The sequence below is a fragment of the Periplaneta americana genome, chromosome 6, assembly GCF_040183065.1.
Source record: "Periplaneta americana isolate PAMFEO1 chromosome 6, P.americana_PAMFEO1_priV1, whole genome shotgun sequence".
Taxonomy (NCBI): Eukaryota; Metazoa; Arthropoda; class Insecta; order Blattodea; family Blattidae; genus Periplaneta; species Periplaneta americana.
Window position 1 is genome coordinate 142,017,849 of NC_091122.1, and position 14,818 is coordinate 142,032,666.

Genomic DNA, 14,818 nt, shown 5'->3' on the forward strand with positions numbered 1-14,818 from the left:
ACAAAATGTACCATAAATGCATTGAAAATCTCTTCTAACGTAAAAACAAAACGTTCCATTTGGATTTGTATTATGCAATGTTTACGCATTACAAGTCTGAACAGGTTCTTTCTTAGTTGGAAATAGGTTTCTGAGCTAGCTAGTGATTACGTCGATCCTTCAAAATGTGAAATGAATCCTGTTGTGACGCAAGACTAGACATTCCGGATCATGACATGGTTCAGGTGTAATTTTTTCTGTTAAAGCAAAATTCCAAGTTGTGTTGACTGCTTGTCCTATGTAATCGATTAGAGAGACAAATTGTTCAGAGATTTTGTTCTTTATGCAATGTTTTATACAGCAAAATCGAATAAATTTGAGTTTCAAAGTATGTGATTTCAGTTTTTTGGTATCAGGTGCACATTTCAATTAAACGTTTGAGTATATTTCTGTAAACAAATTATTTTCAAAAGTAACGACATTTCATGTATATCACTAAAATCTATTAATATGGAAAAAAAGAAAATTGAAAATATTTAAACACAGAGTAATAGAACTTTTTTGCATTTTCCCGGAAAACAGGATTTTGTAGATAGATGGATTTATTGACTAATATTTTACACACAAATGTTACATTATCATAATTTTCTCTTAAATCCAATGCACGGATCTTCTGACCGTACGTGCTTTGAACCTCAAACAAGTCCTAACTTTGTAGGTTTCACCCCCCTCACCTGTAGTTAGATCTAACCACTCTCCAAAAGAACACATTATATAATATATCCTAACTTAAACAGGCATAAAAGTGTATAATTCGCATCCCAAACTTCAACAGTTGAAGTTCTAATCTGTCTCGCCTTCAAGAGGAACAATCCAGTCTTTTGTCCCAATTCTCTATTCCCCATGAGGTCAAGACATGCAAGGGAACTCCTATTCTGACTTAGAATCGAGGGTGGTAGATATTTTTTCCAGATATGTTCCAATTCGACACATTGTAATAAAATATGTATCCAGGAGTCCTTGGATTTTGTATGTCGTACGTTCTGTTTCTAGTACACCTGACACGAATACTCGAAAAGTATCGTTATAAAATGAGGAAAAATTAATTGGTTAGCTATTCACAAGGTTTTTACCATTTTTATCAAGTCCACCGCTGTGGAGTAACGGTAAGTCTGACCGTGAAACGAGCGGGCTCGAGTTCAAATCCTGGCTGAGACAAGAGAGGATGGTATTTTTTTAAACTTTTTTCCTATTTGGTGTAAAATATTAATTTTTTGTATGTAGAGAGCTCATAGCTGTGACAACTCAACCAAATAAAAATATAAAAAAAATTATTTGGGGGGCCAAATTTGAAAAAAAAAAAACCCCAATGCAGGATTGTACTAAAACCGATATATCTAAACCGTTGTTAAAGATAGATTCAAACACTTTTTTGCAATGTATTTGCAAAAGCATGTTCTACAAACTGTCTGTAGCAGAATTTTGATATTAATTCCTTCGTTTGTAAAATAAACAATTAAAATTTAATAACAATTTTCTGATTTCCTTTCTTGCAAACAAACGGACGTATTTTTAAAATTAAATCAATTAACAACAAAATTATGCTACATAGAAAAGTTTTCTAATAGTCTAAAGAATGTGTGTTCTAAATTTCATGCATATATCTTTAATAGTTCAGAAATTATATCCATTTTTGTCTGGCATTGTAGCAAAAAAAAAAAAAAAAATGAAGTTACTGGAAACCGATAAATGCGGCCTGTGATTTAAAAATTCATAGCGCAGGAGTTTAAAAGTGACGTCTCAACATCCGATAAGGGCACAAATACGCACAAAATGTTATGCAATGCATTCCACACATATCAAAGTTTATTTTAAAGAAAACAATTTTTTTGAAAATTTAATTTACCGGAAACAACAATAAAAGTGGGCGAATGATTTAAAAATCCATAACGCAGGAAGTTTAAAAATGGCGACTCAGCATCCGATAAGGGCACAAATACCCACAAAATGTTATGCTATGCATTCCACACATATCACAGAGTATTTTAAAGAATTTCTTTTTTGAAGATTTACTCATTTTTCACCAAAAAATACCATCCTCTCCCCTCAGCTGAGGTTTTTCCGGGGTTTTCCTTCAACCCATTAACACCGAACGCTGGGTAACTTTCGACGCTGAACCCTGGACTCATTTCGCTGACATTACCACCTTTAGTCAGACGCTAGATAACCATAACAGTAGATAAAGGATCTTAGAATAACAAATAAAAATTTACAATTTACATAGTAATTTATTGATTTTTATTGTGGTTTCATGTATATTAATATTATTTCGATTTTCCCGAAAGTATGGTTAATTGTACATTACATATACTCTGTCTCCTTATCACTTCGACGAATCAAGGACTGAATGTGGTAAAAGTTTTTTCGATAAGACGTCATGATTTTTGGCAATTTTTAGGCTATGAGTTACACCATAATGTTGTTTTATTCGAATTACCTCTGCATTGAAAAACATGCGAAAACAATGAGACAAAGGTTACAAAAATTATAGGCTTATTGCATAATGTGAGTTTCTCTGTAATTTTCAAGCAAAAACAGTCATTTAGATAGTAAATAAGTAAAAACATATATAAAACATTTACAATTGAAAAGTGTTGTGCAGTATAATGAACCAAGATATAGTATAGGACTTATTTAAGTGGTATTCCCCTTCTACAAAATATAATGAAAGGGTACACTTTGCGAAATAAACACATTATACATACAGCCCTATGTGACTAGAAAGAATTAAAAATTCTACAAGCGGTGATAATTGGTCAAGTCTGGTCTGTATTCTAGAGAAAGTTGTCCGGTTACACACATATTTATATACATGAGAGACGGAACCAGTGACTATACCCTTCTACATAAAGAGAGAAAAACATGAAATTCCGTTACACATAAAAACGAACTAACTGTTGTAAACGAAGAATAAAAACCAGCTTTCTATTACATACCAGTAATGAACACTTCTGCCTGTATCTAATGTCACGTACCATCGTAAATTCACTCGCCCTTGACATAGCTGTTCCATGAAATATTTTCACATCTTATAGAATTTCTGCAATAATTTCATAAGATGTAAAAAGCTAACAAATTGCCAGAATTACATTGATTATTGCATTAGTATCGAGTCATTAAGACGTAAACCAGAACAAAGGACACTAAGCAGACCTTATTTCTGAAATGCACCTATAATCATGGAAATATGTAAGCTTAATAAATTGTGAGAGCAATTTATAAACTAGAACAAACAGCGGGTCAAATTGAATAATATTTTCATTCAATATAAGTTTAGCTGTAACTGCGATTTACGCTAACATTTATTTATTTATTTATTTATTTATTTATTTATTTATTTATTTATTTATTTATTTATTTCATCAATCTGTGTTCACGTCATGGCGGATTAAATGTGTTCCAGTTCTTAATCCGCCATCACCCACTATATAATGATTGCAACAATAATACATATGGAACCTATAGGCCTGTAAGTATGTACTAAGTAACCTGTTTACCCTTTGTTATTATTGTTGCTATTGTTAAGGATACAATATAACACTAATACATTTACGTTTGCTAATCTATATCATTTATTTTCATAACTAATTTATATAATATTCACCATCAGTATCTATTAACATTAATAATAATAATAATAATAATAATAATAATAATAATAATATTAATACAACTAATAATTAAAGCCCGGATTTCTAAGTAAAATGCGTATTCTTTTCCACACTTTCAAAGGTAAGGAAGAAGGTTATACTTCGTAAGACTTCGTTATACCTAGATAAGCAGTTTTAAATATGTTTGTTAGTGCTTATAAATGCTTATTTCGCAGGAAAACGTTTTTGCTTATTTATTTTACGATTTCTAATTAAAAATCATATTTTACCCAAAACTGTAATTTTAAAAGTGCACATTTCACTCCTAGCCGTCATTTATCACTGATTCCCTTTTTTATTGGCTAATAAAAAATTAACTTCAGTCGAATGCGTAAGAAAGCATCGATGTTGTGAAATAATACTGCGTAGTTCTTAGGAGAGAACCTTGGGATTCCCCGCCAAGCTTCTGCGACTAGGCAGATCAATCGGTTATCGTACTTTGCGTGTTATCGGAATGAAGTCATGTGCATCCCCGAGTTCCAAACTACAGTGTGCAAGTTGTGCAACACGCGTTGATTCCTAAGGTTGTGTGATCGCTGTTGTAGTTAAGGAATGCTACACACAAAAACCTCTCAATCAGAATTCTTACGCAAATGCGTAAATGAGTTTGGAAGTAATATTTTCAGTGAGGACAGCAGTGTCTTATTTTGTTTGGTGTGTGAAAAGAGTGTTTCTGCGAAGAAAAAATATAACACTGTGCAGCATATTAATACAACGCGGCATAAGGAGAGGTTTAAGAATAAATCTAAGTTAAACCAGCAACTGATTAGAAGCAATGTAGGTGAACAATCGAGTTCTAGTTGTACATTTTTCAATAATAATAGTCCAATAAGGTAATAATAATAATAATAATAATAATAATAATAATAATAATAATAATAATAATAATAATAATAATATAAGAGTTCTACAAAACAAATAATTTGTCATAATATTTCTGTGTATTCGTTTTTGCTTATTTTGGTGCTTATTTTCACAATTTTTGGTGCTTATTTGCTTGCTTATTTTACTGTTTGGTTGTGCTTAGAAATCCGGGCTTTACTAATAATCTTTGTATTTGAAACTCTTACTTTAACTTTTTCATTTCTATACTCAATGTCTTAAAAATTTTTCTGTTAAATTAATTGAATACTTTTCATAGCTTCCTATCAGGTCCGAATACTCAACATCTATAATTTCCATAACCGTCAGAGCTTCGACTTTCTCTTTCCGATTTACCCTAATATAAACATTTTAGATATAATAGGAATGTAGTGATGTATAATCGGAATTTTACAGAATTTCCACAAAGAGTAAATTAGGACAACGAATGAACGTTCATTTCTGAGACATGATTTGAGCCAACATACCTTGTTTCTGTGCAACGGCTAAACTGTGCATTTGTTACGACCAACGTAATTCAGAAAGAAAATCCCACATAATGTCAGCTATCATCTGATATCTTCTTCTGCTCGGAACTTTTCTCCCGTTCACGATTCCTTCCAGTGCATCCTTCAGTAAGCAGTTCTTCTCAGCCAGTGACCCAGGCAATTTCTTTTTATCTTTCTGATCATTTTCAGCATTATTCTTTCTTCACACTCTTTCGAGCACAACTTCAATTCTTTTTCTGTCTGTCCATTTCACACGCTCCATTCTTCTCCATATCCACATTTCAAAAGCTTCAATTCGTTTCTCTTCACTTCTTCGTAATGTCCATATTTCCGTTCCATACTCCACACAAAGCACTTCACTAGTCTCTTCCTTAGCTTTATTAATATATTGGCAAATATTTCAATCATGTAGTTGTGAACACTGCACTTACAGAAAAGTCTTATGTGTGTTACAACTTATGATGGGATTTATTTTTATGGCATAGGTAAGATGATCATAAAACAGGACTTTTTTGGACGGGTTTTGATAAAATGTATGGAATTCTTACCAGGCTAAAAATGTGATGCTGTTAGAACTTTTTTTTCAATTTCAGAGGTCGAAAAAATATTTATTCCCTTAATTTGCTTAATAAACCACAGGTGCGACAAAAATAATTTAAATGTCCAACGTGTATCCGAAATAGTTCTTCATAGAATTTCGAAATATCACCTCCCAGAATTTTACAATTGTTATAAATATATCTTAATATCTCAACAGTTCAGTAATTTTATAAATATACTTCGTAAAAAGCGCTGTGTAGTTTTAGAGAAGACGACCAGACACACCAGATGTGTTCCATCCATTTTTCCGTCAGCATCAAGCAAGCTGCAATTGGGGAAAGAAAGATATTTCGCCTATGAATGTGTCTGCCAGCGCAGTTATCTCCAATGGTCAGTCTAAATAGGGTTAGTATTATAGGTGCGTACTGTACATTGAAAGATGTTAGTGAATTTTCATGAAGAGACTTGCGACCGTTCTTTTCGCATACATTTTGGGTTCTGTTAGGGTTTATAATCTTGCTCCTTATTTTACTAGATATTTAAATTGAGGTGTGAGAGATTTTTTTTGGTATGTAAAACATGTCTCCTTCTTTTGAAAGTAGTCCGCAGCTTCACATACGATTACGTTTTATAACGAGATTACATAGGATGAATTGTGGTACAATTCCTTTCTTAATTAATTCTCTAGTTTTAATGGCGTTTGAGTTCAAGGTTACAAGAACAGCTTCTTTAGAATTAAAAAGATAACAATTCTAGTAAACAAGATTATCGCAGTTGTTAGTTTTGTGATACATGTTTGAATCGCTAGTATTTTGCCACAAAATTCGTTGATTCTTGTTCGACAACGCAGTTATTAGAGCAAAGAGAATGTGCTCGTCCAGCTCCTGCTCCAACTTCATAAACTGTTAGGGGTCCACCACTATAAACATGAAGCCATTTGTTGGATGTGTAGTAATGTTTATTGTTAAAATGCCATTAATTTCAGAAGAATGGTGATATTAATCTTAATTTTTTAGTAAGTTCACACAATTCCAAGTTCCATGAGAATAATGTATTTTATGTGCTCTTTAACTGAAATTCTACATTGTTTTTGTTATTAATCCTTTTGTAAAAGTCTTTGTGCTTTAAGCTCTATAGTGGAATAAATCTCTTTCTCAGTTTATTTTCAGGGAGTCTTGCAAGTTTTCTATGATTAAAATAGCATGTTCTTGTAATTTGGCGCAAAGTAATTAATAAACGAAAACCTTTTTGACACTTTAATCACTGATCCCGTCAATAATTTCCTTAAACAACGAACTACGTTTATAATACGAGTAATTTGTTTATTTCAAAGAAAATATATTTCAAGACAAAAATATTTTGTTGTTTTTATGAATTAATGAACTCGATTATCATTAAAAGCAACTTCACCCATGCTGAAATAATAACATTAGACTGAAATTATTGATACTTCTTGAGAATCTATCAACGTATAAGCTTACTTGAAGTTTCATAAATTGATACGTAATGTTCGTATCAAAATCCGATTAAAGTAGAGAGAAGGGAACATAAATGTCATATATTGTTGTTCAATTTTGTTTAATAGCTTGACAATGAAGTTGCGTTTGAAATGATAAATTGTAACCTTTACCAAAAGAAACGCAAAAAAAAAAAAAAAAAACTCGAAAAATTAAATTTAATTGCGTTTCACAATAAAATGTATGCTAATAGATTTCAGCCTCCATTCGTTTCTGTTGCAATACTTACAGAAGTAAATACTTTTGATATGGTAGGAAGTAGGCCTGTATGCAAGTATACATAGTGGAGAAGATACTTTTTTCCTATTATCGCAGTATCAATAATTCTTATCATATAATTATTTATATTTCCTGGACACCATTACTAGGACGAATACTACAGTGGCCATTATTATTATTATTATTATTATTATTATTATTATTATTATTATTATTATTATTATTATATGGTTGTGAAACTTGGACTCTCACTTTGAGGGAGGAACAGAGGTTAAGGATATTTGAGAATAAGGTGCTTAGGAAAATATTTGGAGCTAAGCGAGATGAAGTTATAGGAAAATGGAGAAAATTACACAACGCAGAACTGCACGCATTCTAATAGCTGTAGTCGGTTCTGGCGAATTTTTGGGCACAGTTTCCTACGGGCAACAATTACCTCTGTAGTGAAGTCCGGTAATGTCTTCCAGCGCGTTGGTTGTCTTCTTTAGCAATATGACCTTTACAGACACGTCGAGGCCTTCGGGAGAGTCACCACACATTTCTCTCGAAGCAATTCATAAATTTCCGGCGGCGTACGTCCACGTAAAGGTTATATTTCAAATTTAATGATCTTTGATCTCAGACTGTGACGTGACCTGACTGATTTTGGTCATCCATTTCAATCGCTTGTACCCAAAAAATTTAAGCAATTTAAATTGAACTTGCATAGAATAATTCAGAATAACTCTCACTATTAACGCAATAAATAACAACCACGCACATCCATGGATATTGGGCTTCTATGCCCGAGGTTGCGGGTTCGATCCCGGGCCAGATCGATGGCATTTAAGTGTGCTTAAATGCGACAGGCTCATGTTAGTAGATTTACTGGCATGTAAAAGAACTCCTGCGGAACAAAATTCCCGCACACCGGCGACGCTGATATAACCTCGGCAGTTGCGAGCGTCGTTAAATAAAACATAACATTTATAACTCCAAATGTTACATAAATATGTTATTTTAATATATGTATATAGGCTATTTTAAACTTGTAAATCATAGGCCACAAATTGTGCAGTAGCAGTAATAAAAATGTAGTTATTGTCAGTTTTACGTACTTTCTGCATGGTTTACCCTCAATCCACATTTTGGAATTTTTCGACGTAAACTAATCAGGAAGACGGTGAGATTCTCGTGACGTGGGATAGCAAAACGCCGGGTATCTGCCTAAAATAGCATAGGATGTTAACTTTAACAAGTGGAATTTGAAACCGACATCACATCATCATTCACACTTAAATTCTGCCGTAAGTTAGACGATCCAGCCGGGTTTCAGAATCGTAACAAAGTTTGTGCGCAAGGTGCTTTCACAATTCACGGTGCATGACTGCATGGCTATGCGCCGAAGAAAAGTAGCGTGTTTTAAAACAATTTTCAAGATTCGATGTTTGTAGAAGCAGGGAATAATGAGATAACATAAAGTGAAAATATGGTTCATTCTTAATTTTTAGTAATTTGCACTTCTTGCTTTAGTATAGCTATAAATTCCTTTGGATTTGTTGTTATATTTTCGATCACTATCTGTAGGACGTCTGTGAGTCGGTGGAAGTAGTCAGAGCACTTTCATGTTTTCCGTTAATTCCTTCAATTAAATTTCAAACAAATTCTTTCAACTTATAGGCCTATTATGCAGTTCTGTATTTATCGTATCTTTGTTGCCACTCGTATGTCCATTTATTGGCTTATTTTAACAAACTGAAAATACCTAATTAGAAATTTCCGCTTGTGTTTTTATTAATTACAGAATCCTTTCCTTCTGATTATATCGCAGGTAAATAATGTGCCTATGGTTTTTATCTATTGTGTTGATTTCGTATATTTGTTTTGATAGAAATTCACTCCCCTAATAAAATAATACTATTTATAGAGTTCTATAAATAAAGTGTGAAGTTGTATAATACGTAAACAATAAGAAAATTTTTTTTTCTGACCTTAAAGAATAGTAAAAAATAATTACGGCTTTTTCTGTCAACATGGCAGAAACTATTTTTTTTAGATTAAAAAACTCATTTATCGTGAATAAAAAAAGTTTGTGTTACGCTCTGAAATTCTTTCCGCCCCTAATTATAACAAAAAGCTGAAGTTGTGTGAAATATTGACTTAAATAGTAATTTTCTACAACATAATACCACAGTCTAGTATATACAGTCACGAAGCTCAATACGTAGTAAATATGCATCCATAGATAGTTGCTAACCACTAGGATCGCTAATATCGCCTCATTACAGACAATGCGAAATAGTACCGGCACAGTCTATTGTTCCTAGCACCGTCACAACTCAAGCTTCGTGACTGTATATACTAGACTGTGATAATACTATGTTTATTTATTTTACAAATATTTTATTCTCGATTGTAACAATGACAGTGTCCATGAATAATAAGGAAGGCTGTGGAATATCATATAAACTGCAGTTTCACTATTTTCGTGTAGTATTCTTATTAATGTTGTAAAATAAAATATATGAGTAATTTAACATCAATTCATATTAGATAATAACGTGAATATGTTACAAAAGTCGTATTTAAATGTTTTTAAAAAACTAATCTCAGGAAAATAGCTTTCCACCTCGCTATTTTTGCTAAAGTTCTCGGAAAACGATTTAATTTCGTATCGGCATTTCTTTGGAGCCCATTGTACTAGTGAACATCGATAATTGAAGATAATACTCCCACTATTTTTAAAACAGTTTAAATACGATCTTACAGTGGAATTTGTTCTGCATTATACTTTATGCCGTTGTTGTTTAATTTCACACAAATGTATTTGAATTGATGAAACACATGGACCTGTATTTATGCAGGAACTGGAATCTAGTCTTGTCACATGTCACATTCTAATCCTACCTTTCGTCGGAAACATCTTGATAAATGCACAACAATCACACCTGTGTACCGTTTCACCTCATGAGCGAATGATAACTGAGTTAGGTTCCATGATACTTCTCCTACATATAGACTACTCGGTCTTACACTAGTGAAGGGAGACAAGAGAGATCTAGAGGGAGGGAGAGAGAGCTATTCTGCGTTTCGACATGACAAATTTCCCGAGAACTCCTCCACAGTGTTTGGTGGTCATGAAAATAAAATAAATGCTTTCTTTCTGAAAGCGCATATTTTAATTCCTGCTTTAAGTATTTGATATGTATGGTTCATCTCAAGATTTTATTGACAAATTTGTAAGATGATTCGGCATCGTGTTGCATATTTAAAAATTGAATTCTACAGTATGTGCAATTCACTGTTTCCATCACAACTGTAGTTGTTGTTTAGTCAACTGTCCGAAGACAGGTCTGAACCTCACAAGTGATACCAACAAGGTACCACTTATGACGCAATTAGGCCAGAAGATAATGGGTTAGAGTGACCAGTTTCTTTCTCCCTCCATTGCATACATCGCCGATTAGCTACATATTAGACTAATCAGACTTTAGATGCATACAAACAATTGTAGATGTACATATCAGGCAGAACCTCAATCAGGGGCAACTATAGTGAGGATCACGTAAGAGTAGTTCCTAAAATGCTAATTTGGCAGTCTCTTCAGTGTTGCCAATTAATACCAGATATCACCAAAAGAGGATAAAATCACAGTACCATGTACTATAATAATAATAATAATAATAATAATAATAATAATAATAATAATAATAATAATATTGTATTAACAATAACAATGTCTGGCTTATTTACCACATATCATCTTTATATTGAGGAGGTTCAATAATTTGTGAAAGAGTATAATTTTCTTCTGGATCTCTCGCACATTATGTTAGCAATTAGTAGATTAGTGTATGATCTAATATTAAAATGTATTTTGTCTGACAACATGAAATTCATTTGCTTTGACTAAACAGTTTACGAGTTACGAGACCTAACCTAAAAATGTATTTTGTTTGATCACGTGAAATGATTAATACGAATTCCGAAAACGAATGCCACTTTGAAATGTATGCTTTAGAATATGTAGGCCTACTCCATTATTGTAATAAAAGTCTAAACACGAAAGAAATTAATTAAAATGTGAAATGGTACTTCTATCGATTACCCAAGGGAATATATATCACACGAAATATGTTATATTTATTTACAAACCTACCTGACTATAATCTTGAACTGAAACCACAACACAAAGCAACACATACAATAATTATTACTTATTAATACTAATATTGATTATATATTAATTAATTATTATGTTCAAATTCCACTATCTTCCAGTAATCGGCTTAGAAATCTAGAAGAATTTGAATTTTCAGAATTTAAACTACCTACAAATTGTGTCACAGCTGCCAGCATAACAGTTATAATATCACTACTAGTTGTAGTATTTCTCAGTACCGAAATTCGAAACGAAGTTGGCAAAAGAAAATTCAATTTGCAAACTAGAAAATCATTATAATCCACTAGCTTATGTAGTAATGGGAGAAAAATGGTTAGGTTTCACCCTTAGGGTATTAAGTAAGCTGATCTTGACTACATAGTATGAAATCTTATTCACTACCTTTATTATGCCTTTATATAACTTCTTTGGTGGATGTCCCTCGCGTCATTTTGATTGCTCAAGATAGCAAAATGTTTACGCAGATTAAATACATGACAAGTATGATGACTGATGAACAGTAAACATTAAACATCAGTTCCAAATAAAATGTTAATTTAACTATTAAAGTAGTATTTAATCAAACTCGAAGAGTTCAGTGCAATTATGAAATCATTCAGCAGTTTATTTTGGTATGATGGCAGGACATTTGAAGAAAAGTGAGTGCAGGTCTGAGGAGAAAGAAAACATTTTTATTATATTTTTATTTCTGTACGCGATTGTCATCAATATGTAATGTTTTCAAGTATAAAAAAGAAGTGCTGAATAATTAAATGTGTTTCAGTTTATATTTTCTTGGAATTATTTCGATAGATTGTAGTACTCAACTATTTCATAGAAACAATGTACAATTTTGAATTTTTCCTGGAGTATAAAATCAGTAGCCATCGTGATTCAGCTTGTTCAATTCTCGCGTCTCGTTAATATATTAAAAAAAACTGTTCATTTCTTTTAATTTGTCGTGTGTGTCATGTCCTAGTTATCTGTTTGTTTAGGAATAACTCACATTTGCTTAGTAAATTTTTATCTGGAGATAATTTATTCTATTTTATATTATTATTTAGTAAGTAATTATGTTGTTTATATCGAAGACAGTTTACTATTGTCTCATTCGGCTTAATTTTTTTGATTCTTTGGGTATGTTTAACTTGGTGATCTTAAAGATTGTGTGTTCTACGTTGGTAGTATAAATTGTCCGTAAAATCTATAATACACGTATTAAATAGAAAAAAAAATCCTGATGCACTTAGAACGACATAAATTTATAAATATAAATCACATTAATCGGAAAATCGGGCATAAAACCAAGTTTCCAAGGATTAATCATGTGTTTATTTCCTATTTAGGCATGAGCACATTTATCATGACTGTTAATTTCTGTCAGAGTTCTTACAAAGAATGGGAGAATGCAAGACGTTTAGAGTCAGTAAATTAAATTGAACGTTTCCTTCTCCATTAAAAAGACATTATATTTTAAATAATTATAAACGTAATGTAAGTAAAATAACATATATGTCTAGTTGTACAGAGAGAGAGAGAGAGAGAGAGAGAGAGAGAGAGAGAGAGGGAGAGAGCGAGAGAGAGAAGAGAAGGAGAAAGAGTGAGAGCGCGTTAAATTACAAACGGAAAGATCTTAGCTTTCGTTAGAATGATTCCGTCTTTTTCATGTAGTCACTTGACTGCGTGCTCTTATAGCGATTCAATTTACTACAGTTTTATATACACTTTATACATTTAGTGTGAGTGGTGAAATACATATTACTGTACTATTACACTCAAATTGGCCCTTTAATTGTTTTTAATTATGGTTTATTTAACGACGCTCGCAACTGCCAAGGTTATATCAACGTCACCGGTGTGCCGAAATTTTGTCCCGGAGGAGTTCTTTCACATGCCAGTAAATCTACTGACTTGAGCCTGTTACATTTAAGCACACTTAAATGCCATCGACCTGGGCCGGGATCAAACCCACAACCTCGAGTACAGAAGGCCAGGTCTATACCGACTGCGCTAACCAGGCTCCTTTAAATATTGAGCATAAGTTATTTGAATTTTTCAATAATTTTACATACTCACTATATATAACATATAAAAATTCTAGAGCTAAAGTTAGGTACCTATAGAAATTGTTTGTATGGTTTAGTTCACTCTCTGATTTAGTTACTTGGAGGGGTTAAGACTCCTCGAAACAGGAAATACAACTCACTTGTGATAAGAGCTAGAGCTGCATGATTACATCTTGTTAGTTGTACGCCTTTAATTATACTAATCCTGCATAGGAAACTGAGTCCTAAAAGTAAGGGAAATGAGGTCTATCTTTCACTCTTATAGCCTCCAACTCTAAATCGAAAGTCGCGAACCGGTTTACGAGTTGCAGAAGAGTCTGTGATTTAATCAGACCACCGTCTACCTGTTGCAACACTAAATGGCATGCTGCCCACCTTCATTATGTTTCTCTATTTCGAGGGCATAACAGAACTCGTATTTTGAACAAAAGCTAATCCCTACTTTTATCGTTTTGTGTTGTGAAACAATGGCTTATTAATATGAACTGAATGAAACATAATCCATCCTGGATCTTACTATACTTCCTACATGCATCGAGAATTTGTCACGTCATATAGCGCAGGACGCGTTCATGTTTTATTTCAAATGTTACTGCTGTTTGTTTTAAACTATTTATATGGGTAATATATTACTGTACTATTTGGATATTTGAAGCACGACCATCAATGATGGTCTCTATGTTAAACTATAAACTCATATGGAGATAGTAAAAGGGAATGTTTTTATGGAAGTATTTGTATTTTATAGGTATGTTTTAAGACTTGCAATATATGAAACTTGGCAAGAGATTTATGGAGTTAAGTATTATGCAATAGAAGCAGAAACATTAAACATTTAGGAACTACTGTAGGCAGAGTAAAGGAAACAAGTCCAGTCCTGCAAAATGGCTGTTGGTAGCGGGTCCAGAGAGATTACAAATTCTGTGACTTAAGTGGCTTGGCTTTTCGATCGGACGCTCCATGCACATAAGCACTAGACACTCATTAGATCCGTCGCACACTCTATACGGAATAAACCGTAAATAATGTCATTAATTTCAGGAGATGATTCTTTGAGATATTTCAAACAAATGTTTAATAAAATTTTGCTCGTTTTTGTTTCCTTTTCGAGAAAAAAATTATTTTATGTGAAACATTTCAATGCTTGTTTTGGGAAAGCCATTGGTTTAATTCGCAATATGTTCAGTCAATTTATAAGAGAACAGTATATTATGTTAATAATTTATTGAAAGAAATTTAATTTTTTTCTTTAAATGCACAGAAATTTAATCAGAAC

General features: G+C 32.6%; 1 protein-coding gene across 3 annotated transcripts in view; it reads right to left on the reverse strand.

Moving 5' to 3' along the window:
• The window catches only part of LOC138701860 (dopaminechrome tautomerase-like), an 80,032-nt gene that overhangs the window by 22,428 nt on the left and 42,786 nt on the right, over positions 1-14,818 (reverse strand). The window contains exon 1 of one of the 3 annotated variants that reach the window (XM_069829190.1): positions 10,222-10,340. The exons of 1 other annotated variant lie outside the window; for it this stretch is intronic. In XM_069829190.1, the coding sequence (XP_069685291.1) occupies positions 10,222-10,237 (16 nt within the window). In that variant the 5' untranslated portion in view covers positions 10,238-10,340. Of the gene's footprint in view, positions 1-5,038; positions 5,509-10,221; positions 10,341-14,818 lie in introns of those variants that run through there. One more of the 3 variants, XM_069829189.1, reaches the window with a different exon arrangement.